This window comes from Manacus candei, unplaced genomic scaffold (genome assembly GCF_025592945.1).
Source record: "Manacus candei isolate 608988 ecotype Guabito, Panama unplaced genomic scaffold, ASM2559294v1 h1tg000014l, whole genome shotgun sequence".
NCBI classification, from domain to species: domain Eukaryota; kingdom Metazoa; phylum Chordata; class Aves; order Passeriformes; family Pipridae; genus Manacus; species Manacus candei.
The window spans coordinates 50,440,338-50,454,482 of record NW_026138062.1 but is presented as its reverse complement, the minus strand read 5'-3'; the positions used below and the strand labels follow the sequence as shown (position 1 = coordinate 50,454,482).

The following is a 14,145-nucleotide window of genomic DNA, read 5'->3' as shown; positions in this document are numbered from 1 at the left end:
AAGTCAATCAAAAGCTGTTTAATTCAAATAAAAAACAGCTTCTGATGTTTAATACACCCTGTTATATTTTGTTTGTCATTATCTCTCTAGACCAGTGACTTACTCAGCCCTGTAAAACCTTCAGCTTGATCACAGTGTGGACACATGATACCAGACATTCAGCTGTCATGGACGTCTACTAATGCCTCCTCTCCTCTTCTTTGAAACAGCTCAGTGAGATAAATGCACCTCAGACTGCTAAATACCATAAAGACTTACATAAAATAGTAGAAACTCTGCCTTTTAGCCTCAAACAAATGATTTAGTAAGTGCTCCAGATGAATTTCAAAACTGAACTGGCTTTAGCAAAGAACTTCAGAAAGGACACAATGCCTTGTTGTTTCCATATGGCTCTGCCTGCCCCAGACAGTTGCCCACCACAGTTGTGTCTGAGCACCTGTCACACAAAAAGTACTGCCCACAGCAGAGTCTCTCATGTATCTCTTGATATTTGTAGCTCCACACACTTCTGCAGGAAGGTAAGGTCTGCAATGTGCTATTATTTTAATGCAGTATTCTAATATTCTCATATTCTAATATTAGTGCAATATTCTAATATTTAAACAGAGGATGGTGATGTGTCTGATGCTGTGAGGAACATTCTTAAGGCCTAGATACTATTCTGAAGGATTGCCATTAACCAATCAGTGTACAAATAATTAGATTACATGCCAAGCCACTGCCATGGGGCTTTATCCAAAGCCCATTCACTTAAATGGGAGCCTTTCCAATGACCTCAGTTTGCTCTGGAGGATGAAAATGGTCATTAAAAAGATAATTTCTGTGGTTGTTTTAACTAACAAGAGCAGACAGAAAGTATTAAAGTTCCCAACACTCATGAGCTGTTATATAGATTAGACCTTATATTCATGATTAAGTTATATCTTACCATTCACATTGTCCCCATGACATCAAAGAGAGCAAGATACTGCTTAAATGAGAAATAGCATCTGTAAGAAAATGCAACTATGCAAATATAGGGGGGGAAAAACATAAAATTGGAGAAAAAGAGCAATTTGTTTTGTAAACAGATCAGGCTATTTAGAAGAATAAACAAGGTCCTCTTAAGAACTGCACAGTTTATACCAGAATGCAAAATGTCTCAGCTTAACTTAGTGAAAGTACAAACATTTTGACTCCCTGATTAATTTTTTTTCTTTTGGGTTAGGTGATACAAATCTCATCTGCAACTTGACAGGATGTAAAAAATAATTACAAATGAAAAGGTTATTCATAATTTTTAAATGAGTTAATTAGTAAACCCCGCCAGAGTCACTCATTACAGTAATTAATAATTGATTATACTTGAAATTAAACACAATTTTTCATCAAAATCTAATTAAATATCTGCCTTTTTGCTTGTTGATTAGAACACTGGGTCTGGTAGAGACAATCTTTGCTAAATATGTTTATGCTGAACTGAACCATCGAATTTGATTTTTAATAATTGATAGTTCCTTTAGAAATTAGTAATTATGACCCATAATTACAGCGGTTCAACCTGATAAACATTTCTGGCACCTTGCCAGCCATCCATGGAGTCTAGTGAATGCCACAGAATTCATCTGAATGGAGACAAAAAAAGGATGGGAGGGCACTCAGTGGACCTACCTTTTAACAACACTAACTGTGATTTTAAGCAGGAGCGTGATCTTTTGAGAACACTGAAAAAGGGAGCTGAGTTCAAGAATAACGAGTGGCAAACCCAACTCTTCTCAATCTATCAAATAACACACACATCCTCCTTCAGAATTTTTACAGGCACCTCTATGCTGAGTTATAATGATTCTCCTCTGACACACTGAGATAATGTCCAAAGGAACCATGTTCAGGGCATAAGGAGAATACCAGACAAATGAGAAAGGTGAGTCCAAATGTACATAGCAAATGATGAAAACTGACTGCATATTTCATCAAACTGCTGCTGATTTAATGTTGGTTAATTAATCATTCCTGCTCCTCTTACAGGAGACATAAAAGTGACCAGAGTATGAGCAAGGCAGAAGTGGAAAAGTATCAGTCATTAAAGAAGTGTACATAAAAGGAACACAGTAAAAGCAATCCTTTGTGGTAGTGCTAATTATACTCACGTGAAATAAAAGCAAAAATCTTTCAATCCAGACTGATTTGTAACTCTAACCACAACCTTTTATAGATCATTAGTGTACAGGAAGTCACAGTGAAATCAAAAAGACTCATTTGTGCCATGAGAAAAGGGCTTTTTTACCCATGATCATATCTAAAAGCATCTGACAACTAGAGCTTGCACCACTGACAGTTTAACATAGAAGTCTAGGAATGGACTTTTGTAAGACATTTATAACACAAATATCACATCTGACTGAAGAAAAAGTAATGCTAACACTACAACTTTACGGGCTTAAAAATACAATTCTCACTTCTAGTAGTTCAACTACTTTTGCAACATACAGAAAGAATGCTGTTTTTCAATGAACACTGACAAGCCTCACAAACAAAAGAAGTTCAGATCATGCACAGTGCAAGAAAAATCCACTGCCTCTCCACCTGAGAAGCAAATTTCACCTGCTTCCCCTATTCTAAACAGCCTCTGTTGAACCACAATGTAAACCCAGTCCTTCTTCATCCTCCTGGTCATCCTGTGAACTCCAGTATAATTGCTTAAATGTCACTAAAATGGATGTGTCACCAAATGATAGAATTAAAACACATTTTTGTGGATCAGAATCTTGGTTCTGACCCTGTCCCATCAAGGTCAACTCCCATGGACGTGGATGTGACTGGGACACAGACTTCACCATCTGTTTTAATGGGTTGCTTAGAGAAAACCTGGTGGGTTTGTCTCACTCCAGGTACACTTTCCTCTGCAGGATGTAAACAGTCCATGACACTGAAGGGAGCACAACATATGACTCACGTTTTACTAAGCTCTTCTGGCTCTATGACATATGTTAAGCTTCCTACCATAACACTGCATAACACTGCAACCACAATTAAGTCAACAGAGGCTTTATTTCCCTACCACTCTGTACCACAGTCTTGATCCTTTGCTTCCCAAACATTAGCACCATGGGAGGTTTGTAGAGAAATGAAATAAAAAGAAGAAAAACAAACAGAAACGAGCTTACCTATGAAATAGGCCAGCAGGATCACCAGCGTGACTGAGATGACAATAGCACTCAGAGCAGCACATTTCCAGTTACAGTACTTATAGGGTTTCTTCAGGTTAAAGGCAGGCCTAGAAAAGGTACTTCTGGGAAGGGGCCTAGGGGGAGGTGAGTACACAGTGCTGGACGTCAGGGGATATCCCGGCGATGTTGTACAAAAAAGGGGAGAAGTGCCTCCAGGTTTGAACAGGAAGTGCCTGAGGGAAGAAAGACCAACAGCAAGTGACTCCTCAGACAAATCGATGCCAAGGGAGACGTGGGGTGGGAGAATGGCGACTACTGCCAGGACGAGGAAAGCAGCTTCACAAAATGCTGGCTACGGACATGAACGGCATGCACCAAAGAGAAGAATAAAAATCAAAGGCAAGTCACAAAGAGTAAAGGAAAACAAAACCAAACAAAAAATCACAGTGCCAACAATGCCACAGAGAACTCTTCAAGGGCAGGAGTCCCCTCTGTGGAAGAGCTGGCATTAGAGTGAGATGAATATCCCAAGCACAGCTACGACAGACTGGTGGCACGGGCAGAACTGGGAGCCTGCTCACACTCCCACAGAAATGCCCTACAGAGGCTGAAAAGGACTGTAGGTCAGATTAAAGAGGGGGGCATTTATCTATTCACTGATCACTGCATGAGAGCGTTTTTTGTGTGGCATCGGTGAACGGAGATGGGGAAAGAGAGCTTAAGCCATTCCAGAGCACCCAAATTGTCACAGAGGGGAATATTCACACTGTCCCCACACAGCAAATTTAAGTACTGGACAATGGCACGGCTAAAAGCATCCGAGTCCTGTATATCGCTAGTGGGGAGAGGCACCTGCTTCCAGAAAGCAGTCCAGAGCACCTTAGTTTGATGCCTACCTTTAAAAAAGTGTGAATTACTGTCAAAGACAACAGCATTTCCTGTCCAGTGACATTGGGAGGCACCGTATTTTGCCCATTATGACAAATGCAGCCTGAGCGCCAGCCTATGAGCACCTCATGCGAGACTCATGAAAGTCAGCACAAAAAGAACACACTGAAGTTCATGAGTTCTTGAAATGATATGTCCCAGTGGGAGTTCTGTCCACAGGAATCCTAAATGAAAAACCTGATTTTGGTGGGACATCGTGATGTACAAGGTATTCAAATTCTGGGAATGAAACCTGGGAAACGGATCTGACTCATCTATCACCATGCTGATGTAAAACAAAAATGCAGCTTGTGAGGACTGAAAAACAGCCCCAATGCACTTTGCACATTCTGCCATGGTTTATGGGGCCAGATTTGCAGCCAGAGCAAATGCAATCAGCATGGATCCTTGAGAGTCAGTCAAGCCAGTGGCTAATACCAGATGAAGATGTGACTCTGTTTTCCCCATGAAGTCACTTGTGCAGTCACAGCGGGAAATGTCACATACAGAAACATCACCATGCAGAAAAGCCACTAGTTTGTGCAGTAAAAAGCAAAACATAATTCTCCAAAATAGATGTTTGTAGTACTACAGCCATGGTTTTATTGTTACTCTAAGCATGACTGCTGAGCATTAGAGAAAGATCCTTTATTTCTACTAATGCTCTACATAAAAACATTGATTTTTACAATAAGTCAGATACTATCCTGTGTTTTGAAAAGTATTTATTTAGACAGAAATGTATCTGTTCTGAGCAAAGAGGTACCTGCAGTGTTCAAGTGCACCAAAAAGATCTGTAAATAATGGCTAGCAAATTAGAAACTGCCAACACAAGGTTCAACAGTTTCGGCACTAAGTATCAAGTTAAAAGCTGATTATAACTTAAAAGTCAAGTGATCAAAAGTTAAGTGAAGATGCCAGAATGGGTGGGTAAGTCAAACTCAAAGGCTTGGCTTACATAAACCACTAGCAGGCACTTGTCAGATAAGGTATGTGGAAGACATCAGTTTAATAATGAAATATCAGAATGGTTTAAGATTTTTATGAAAATTAAATTAATCTTAGTTAATATGGGACTTGAAATTGCTGTAGGTACTTCTTACTAATGAAATGACTTTCAAAACAACAAGGGAAGAAAAAGCAAATGGCATGCTGTGGCTCACCAGCATATTAATGAGTCTGCCATTAATATGTACAGGACACAATGCTCCAAGCCCCAGAACTTCATTTTTTCAAAGCCATCTTGGAAGAGGGCAGCAGTGGTGTTGCCTTTAAACATCACTGATATGACCAAATGCTTTCATGCAAGGATCATAATGACTGTACAGTAAACAGGAAGACCACGTAAGTGTCACATACCCATCATTGTAAGCACCGTCATGTCGGGAGGAGGTGAGAATGTCCATCTCAATGAGGTTGTCCTGCAATGTCTCTAGGAATGTCTGCTTTGCTATGTTTCTACATACATATGGAAACATGAATGAAGCCAGTGAGTCATGCATATATGAAGTGTGATTTTATAAACCACAATGGTTATAGTGCAGTTGTGAATGGAATTAGAATGATGGACCATATATTTATATGTATAAGAGGCTACACATATACATATATAGCTTTTAAGAATGTTCACTTCTTTATATATACACTATATATATGCATATACACACATAAGCACACACGCCCATGTGCATGTATAAGAAAAAGTTGATGTTTTTGCTCATTTCACATTATTTATTGCCAGTGACATGTGAAACCTTCGGAACTGCTGGATTCAAAGGAGTAGGTTTCAATCCAGCACAGCTGTAATCTGGTTATACTCTTCCATCTATATTAGTGTTACTCTGAAAAGGTACAGCACAGTATCTATATCCCACTTGGGCCAATATTTTGGTAGCACACTTGCATCTAACATTCTTATGGATTTCTAGCAAAAATCTGCCACTCCTTTGCTTTAGTGTCAGTTTTGGATTTGAAGAACATTTTAGTTACCAATTTGATTGATTTCTTTTCCTTTGTGGAGCAATAACTTCCTATTTAGAAGTCTCAAAATGCAAGTTTTGCTCAATATGAGTATTCCAAGGAAAGTCTCTCAGTGATAAGCAGATAGAAGCTAGAAACAGTTTAAGTTGTAACCCAAATTCCAATACGAGAGTATTGGCTATAATCTGGCTATAAACAGGCAATAAGCAAGATACCTTGCTTATTTCATGCCTGCACGTGAAAATGCCTGGGATTGACCTTGCACACAATAGCGGCACTTTGCAGTATCTGTCCTCCCCAGCATGAATCACATTTTAACCTATAAATGGTGAACTGTTCTGTACTTTTTGAGGAGAATAGTAGAACATAAAGAATTAAGTCAGAGGCACAGCTGGGAACAGACTGTGTCTTTCTCACCTTCAGGTTTGTTTCTCAGGACCTGGCAAAAGAACATTCTTCCCATGTTTTTTTAAAAAAAAAACAGTCCTGATTTTGCCCATGTCTGCTTTAGCATCAAAACTGAATCTAAACCTGAATGTGAATAAATCTCCTGGCCAAAACTAGAAAAAAGAAACAACAAACCAAACATAATAGCATTGTGACACTTTATCACTTACACAGAATTAAGAGCTTGGAGGATTTAACTGACATAAACAAGAATTCCTCTGTCAGAGAAACTGGATTCAGGATAACATGCTAAACCATGAGAAACCAGTCCTGTCACATTATACAAACCTTGATACCGTCTCTTCTAAAATGTCCTGAACTTTAATTTTCATTTCTAATCCCTCCTCTTCCTGCTGCTTAATGCCAGCACTCATTTAGCTCAACTCCCCGCTTTTGGAGGCCTCCAGGCTGCTTTGACAGTACAGATCTACTCCTTTATCTAAATAAAAGTGAAGTGACTCCTATTCATAGTTTTGGAGTAAAGTGGATCAACATGCATGAGCTGTGTGCCATAGCACTTGAGACATCCATCCATCCCCAAGTGTTCGCGGCTTCCTCACATTCCCTGGGAATGCAGGAAAGGCTGGATGTTGAGTTCAATGCAAAAAGAAGCAACATATGTGCATGCACTGAGCATTTAATGAGTAAGAGGCAAGGCTTCTAGCAACACACCAATCAATAAAAGTTCATCAGTAGTTAAAATCCATGTCAAATTGGTTCCATGAATTTCAGTTGTGGATTGTCAATAAAACAGAAGAGGGGAGGGTTATATAATCTCATAATGTATGCATCTGTAACAGAGAGGTCGCTGGGTCACCAAGGTGACTGATGCATGACTGTCCTCCTCACTGAAGGCTGGACAGGGTCTGCTCCCTTGGAGATCACCTGTGAATCGCTGGCTAGTTACAAAACACTCTCCTTTCTCATTAGGAGTTGTGGTGGCAGAAATCTGACCTTACATATTACCACACAAAATTTCCTGGGAATGGAAGTCTCCTGAAAACTGCTGGTTTGTCAACTAAACGTTCACCTAGTTGGCATTTATTTGTTCCCACATGGTCAAAGGTAAAGGAACAGAAAGGAGGCCACAGGAAAAAGAAGACTGAGGAATAAATATGGGGGGAACCGACTTACCTGTCAGGAGTGACTGCTGAGCAAAGATCTTCTCACCACAACCTTGATAATACATGGCTTTTAAAGCAACAAAAAAGGGAGCAGACAGGAAAAGAAAGAGGAGAAAGGAGAAACAGAGAAAAGGGAGTAAAGGGAAACTAATGAAAAGGAGGGAGAGAAGAGGAGGGGCTCTTCCTCTTGCAACATATAAAATCTCAGATATGCTTATCCTGTCAGTTGAATACTTGTGCTACACATCTCTGCTTGCCTTTGCATTACAGTATGGAAATTTCCAGGCAGTGACAAACCATTCTAAATTCCCAGTTCTGAATACTGCCTGAAGTCCATGGCAGTCAAAATCAAGTCTCTTCAAACTCTGGGCTGCTTAAAGTCTGTAAGTGCAGGCAAGTTTCACAGCCTGTGACAATCTCTGTTTAAAAGATGCAGCTTTTTCTTCATGTTTTCTCTCTCTCTGTTGACCAATATGGAATTAAAAAAAAACCAACGGATATTCAACAGAAATACAATTCCATTTTCGACATGAGATTACTATAATCTCCTAACTTCAAAAGCCTTAATTCTTGGATTAATGTCTCTGGGCCAGGATTTATATTTTTACATACTAAGTATTTTATTCTCTTAGGTGATGGTCTTTTTTTTTTAGTTCTAAAAATCTTTGTAGTGGGGCAGATCAGCTTCATGGAAGAGGTGGAATTGGACATCTGAGTCCGCTAACCAGCTCTGAAGCTTGGTCTTTTATGCCTACAGAATTCCCATTGAGAGAAATGGAAGACCTCTGCATGTCAGAAGAGTAGACTGTCAGAGTGGAGGAGATTAGTCACAGATTTACTGTTCATCTATGCAGCACAGCCTCCTCGCTTTATGACACCATAATAACACATTTTATTTTCTTAATGCTGCATAAGTGAAGAAACAGTCAGTCATGATCATTTACTATTTGGCATAAAATTACACATTATTTTCCAAAATACTTGTTGTCTAAAGGAACACTGGGCAAAATTATGCCATTTCAAGCAACGTGTTGAAAGCCTCAACATCAGTCTTGAAATAACCTGTTTTCTACCAAATTAATAAAATGGTTAGATTGGGGATCAAGTACAAATGTCACTGATCTGTGATGCAAGTGAAATCATTAAATGATGCAGAAAGTGCGCTTCCAGTCTGACAGCAATAAGGGGACCAATCCAACCTGCAGAAGGAGCAGTCTGCTTCAGATCTTGAATAAATTTCACCCACAATGATTTCACAGAGAATAAATGAGGACAGCCCTTAAGGATGTACTAATTTACAATTTAACAGGAACAGTCTAGGACCAGCCAGATAATTGTTCTGTCTGTGAACTCCTGCATAAGATGTGGTAGAGTTGTCTCTCTAGCACTCTCTGATTGCCACCAGAATTGGACAAATGGACATATTGTGTTTATAGCAAAGAGTTTTTATTTCTGACATTTCTCCACTGATCCAGCAGCAAGGACATTCCTTCTCAGTTGTAATGTGGTGGGTGCTGAGACATTGCAGTCAGATGTGAGGATGTCTTTGCACTACTAAACCAGTATTATCTCTTCTACAAAGAATTTACAACCCAGTTTAGAAAAAGGTACAGGGTTTCTACCATAATTAAGGAGCATTATCCCAGAAGGGCTCCAGGAGTGGCACCTAAGTTTTTTTAAAATACAATTTTAAGAAGAAATAACACATAAAACTCTGCTTGGGTATATATGCTTGAGAATTAGTAACATAATATAATTATTGAAACTGTTGTCAAATCACACTTGCATTACTTGCTTATAATTTTGTCTTAATCTTTTGGATCCAGTTCTTAGCTGAGTATTCTTAATCAAGAAGTCGCAGAGAAATTAATTATCTTTAAATGCCATAAAATGTGATATTGAGGTCTGTTTTGGAAGTTTCAGAGGGCCAGCAGACATAGCTCATTCTCAAAAAGATTGAGAAGTGTTCATTTTTAAAAACATTCTTTTAGCAGAAGTTGGCAAAACTGGGTACAATTTGTCCCAGGATACAGACACAGCTATTGCTGCTCTCAATTAGATTTCCACAGGTAGCAATGGGACATATTTGGCCCTGTCTCAGTTTTCAGTTACTGTATGTTTTTTGCTGTCTAAAATCTTGTTGGTTTGAGAAGGTTAGACAAATGAGGGAAAAAAGACAGCTGAGTAAATGCACCAGGTTTTAGGCTTGGAAGACCTCTCCAGATAGAAAAAGGCACCGTGACTGCAGCATCCCCACTGGCTTCTCAGTAGCAAAGGAAATGGTGAAGCAAAACCTCAGGAGAATACAAGTGTGACAGCACTTCCAGATGGAAGGAATGAGGTTGAGGTAGTATGGGAACTCTTTTTTCCAGAACCTACAGAGAACCTGAACAAAGCTATGAACTAGAACAACTCAGTGCACCCTTATCACACCCTTTATGTGCTGCTTAGGTGGAACAGAACTTAAGAGCTAAATGGAAGCACCATTAACTGACTGATGCCCTGCTATCCAGTGTTTCTTGCTTGCTGAAGCAATATTGTAAGACAATAAAATGCAGCAGCTGACCTCTCCTAGTTAGGTAAAACAAGATCAACTTCTCCTGAATGATGTACTGCAAAAGTACCTGCTTGACGAGGCACAGCTAGAAAGCTAAATCTTTTCAATATACTGACTGATTTCAGGTTTTTAAATAGGATATTGATTTATCCTACCACATAGGAAGAAAAGACATTAAAGGAAAATAAAAGAAAGAAAACAAAGAACATTTTAATCTATGATCCTGATTCCAATTTTAAATGAGGAAAATAACCTTATGAACAGCTGTTAAAGACAATATTTTAGTTTATGAAAGAAGAGCAATTTCCTCTTCTCCTAGTCCAAATAAAAAGACACAAGGAAAAATAAATACAACTCAAAATACATGAGTCAAACACCAGTTCACAAACTAGAAGGCTAGCTCTACAGATGTGTGTATTTTCCATAACATCCTTAGCACAGACAGTCAGAACATTTTAAGTACTAAAGAAAGTGACCTACCTTGTCTCCAGTGGGATGTTACTGTTAAGTAACCAGTTGTCCTGAGCATGGGCTGGCTCTTGAGTAGTGGCTGGTTGTTCTCCAGAAAGAGAGTGGTCCGTAGGAGCTGGGCTGGGGTTGCTGCGTGGAGTGAAGTTCCCTCTGTTTAGGGAATTGATAGAGGCTGCATGATGCTGATTTGGAGTGTGAGCATGTGATATTGGAGGTGGTGGAGTTCTAAGTCTTGAATGATTTTGAAGATTTGGAGGATGATCTAAAACATAAGTAAAATACTTTTAAGGTTCATGATTTGAGTGGTTCTATACTGCATTCATTTATGTGCAGGCAATTCTAAAAAGTACGAAGGCTGGGATGCCATATACCCTAAATCAAACTCAAAAGGGTAACACAGCCTTGTTCCATATCTTTTAATGACACAGCATTGATCCCTCAGCCAGCTAGAAAAATAGTTCAGTTTCATGCACAAAAGTTATGAAAGTTTCATGGCCAGTCTTCGCGAACGAAGATTTGGGAAAGGTCTTTTACCCTTCGAGCCTGCACAGTGGATTTTTTAGGTGAGACACAGTGTGCGCTGAACTGAGCCCACCCTTTAATCCTGAGGTTCATCTGCCGGGGCCGAGCGAGCTTGGACGGTGGCAGCGAGGTCCTCAGGATGTAGGTTTGTTTAGAGTGACCTTCTCTTAGATGGATGGCCTTACAGGGCTGACGAGCTCCATCTGCCCGGGGAAGTCCCCTGACCAGGAATCGAACCCGGGCCGCGGCGGTGAGAGTGGCGCATCCTAACCACTAGACCACCAGGGGACCCTATGGAAGTTTAAAGCACTGCAGATAGGCCGTCCTGACAGCCAAGTTAACTCCAAGGAACAACTGCAGGTTGCAAACTGCAATCTATTTGACACTGATTTGTGATAAAGCATGAAAAATACAACCAGTTGGATAGATAACACATTAGAGCCATTTTATGATGGATATACAGCTCCCAGAGAAGTCTGTTCTGCCTGTTTTGCCTGAGAACTTTCAATAGTTAAGTCAACAAGAAGACTGAGAATATATTTAATCACAGACTGAGTTTAGGGAAAGCCATAAAAGCATGTCAGGGTTATACAATTTAACAAAATCCAATAGTTTGTACTGTTAGAGATGTACTCAAACTGAGTTAAAAATGCATGTGGTATAAAAACTAAGGTGTCAGGAAAAAATGAAACAACATATGGTGAAGAAAGACGTAAAGATCAGATACGGCTACTTTGAGTAAAACTCGAAATATTTCTTAGCCAGGAGACTGGGGCAGGTAGATTGAGGAAGGCTACTACTTAGGAAAGACCAATCTAGTGCTGAGTACATTTGTATTTTTACTTTTTTTTTTACTCACCATAAAAGATTTTTTTCATGTTTTCTGGAAATGAAGAAAAACTAAACTATTTGACGGAACTGGAGGGAGATTGACAGTTCACCACACTGCATATGGGATACAGGAAACATATACCTCTCTGATTTCAGTAGGTTTATGCTCAAAAGTCATTAATACCGCGTACTAGGACATCATGCCCAGAGAGGTTGTGGAGTCTCCCTCACTGGAGATATTCTGGATGCAATTCTGTGCCATGTGCTCCAGTATGACCCTGCTGGAGAAGGAAGGTTGGACCAGATGATGCACTGTGGTCCCTTCCAACTCTACCCATTCTGTGACCCTGTGATCCTGTAATACACAATACCTACCTTAAAAGCATGTCTATCCTATCAATCTAATACTTACCAGACAGACTTCTGTATCATGAAAAATTAACATGCATTTACTCTCTAATTAAAGTCCTCAGAACTGAGTTAACTGTATGCAGCCATAAATTACAATGAATGGTATCAAACATTTAATGATACTTTTGAAATTTGGATTAAGACTTGCATTTGGGAGAGGAACATAAAGAGCATTCACAGTATCTCTGTACCTTCTCAGATAGTTAGACACATTAAATAAAACATGGAGATTTCTGAGACACAGCCATCCTCTCCCTCCTCAACCTGTATTGATTCAGATTACCTCATTATTAACTATGGCTGATGACACCAGAACCTCAGGGGAGCTTGCAGTGGCCTAGCAAAAAAACAAGTGTTAATTACAAAGGTGCCATTTTTCTGATTTAACATGTATTTACCTCTGCCTTTGTCAGGTTAGACATGGAACCAGCAGTATATATTCCATAGAGAGAACTGAGTGGTTTTAGGGTCTAAATCCATTTTACCCTATACCCTGAGAAAGGTCAGACAAATACCTTAAAAGTGCTGTTTTCTCTATTTTATGTCAGTATTATCAGAAAACAACAGGCTCAAAAAAAGAGGTCTGTACTGGTCATTTATATTTGGACAGACAGATTCTTCATGGGAATCTAAAGAACTATTCAAAAGTCTGACTCAGTAAAGCTCAATCAAAAGTAATAATGCCATCCTGGACTCTGAATTAACACTAGCTCTGACAAATTTTGCACATCAGCCAGCAAATTAAAGGGAAGAGTAATGAGTATAGACAAGAAGAATCAGAACTAAACCAGATCTGATCTCAGCTCTGCAGCACCATGTGAATCAAGATGCCCAGTCATCCTTGGACTGGATACTACTGGGGACTGGTGTTTAATTGAAGCCATGGAGGTAATAAAAAGAACAGTGGAAGAATCCTGCTGCTGGCTCAGTTAAATTAGTGACCCTTTTCCCACTCAAGAGACAGGAATCAAGACAGGAACAGTTTATTAAATCCAGGCTGAGGGAGATGAACATAAATAGAGGGTTTCCAGCTTTTAGGGTTGTCAGTCTATCACCATTCAAAAGAACATAATTCAGCCCAGAGAAAATGACTTGTCTTTTCAGGAGTAACATACCAGAGGTTTCCAAGACCAGCCATTCAAGTTGTCATTACAAGCCTGAGATGAATACTCTCTGCAATCAAGAAAGGGGGTAAATGGGTAGATCCTGGAATATGCAAAAGATGCTCTCTGAAGTTCTTCTGCCATTGGATGACTTTGCTTACTAGAGACACCATTTTCACATTGTGAGTCAGAGCCTGCTTTCAAAGATCTGCTATGTAAATTCCAATTTACACCCTATTATTGCAGACACATTGCAGATGCTATTATGGATAATGCTTTCGAATCAAGTAAAAATGTGCCATTTTCATTCCCTATTTGCATATCCTCTGTGATTTCTTTGCTAAGTAAAGACAGCACATGTATCTTACTTCAGTCTATGTGATTTTTCACAGGATTTTATAGCTTGTATTTCTTTTTTTATGACATTTAGGTAGCTTTTCCTTCCAGAATGTTTTTAATTTCTTTCATATACAAATTCTTAACACTTATGTCATGTCTGAGCATTACTGCATTTAATATATCTTGACTAGAATTAGTCAAGATGTATTAGACTAGAATATAGACTAGACTAGAATTAGCCTTACAATCCCTTTCTTATTGTCTTCTTCTCAAGTTAAGGGACA

At 39.3% G+C, this 14,145-nt stretch overlaps 1 protein-coding gene across 11 annotated transcripts in view; it reads right to left on the bottom strand.

Moving 5' to 3' along the window:
- The window catches only part of TENM4 (teneurin transmembrane protein 4), a 600,622-nt gene that overhangs the window by 210,106 nt on the left and 376,371 nt on the right, over window positions 1–14,145 (bottom strand). For 8 of the 11 annotated variants that reach the window (XM_051778647.1, XM_051778642.1, XM_051778649.1 and 5 more), the window contains 3 exons: window positions 10,665–10,917; window positions 5,436–5,534; window positions 3,147–3,382 (listed from right to left, as the gene is read on the bottom strand). In XM_051778647.1, coding sequence (XP_051634607.1) covers window positions 3,147–3,382; window positions 5,436–5,534; window positions 10,665–10,917 — 588 coding nt within the window. Of the gene's footprint in view, window positions 1–3,146; window positions 3,383–5,435; window positions 5,535–10,664; window positions 10,918–14,145 lie in introns of those variants that run through there. The other 3 variants (XM_051778646.1, XM_051778653.1, XM_051778652.1) reach the window with 2 other exon arrangements.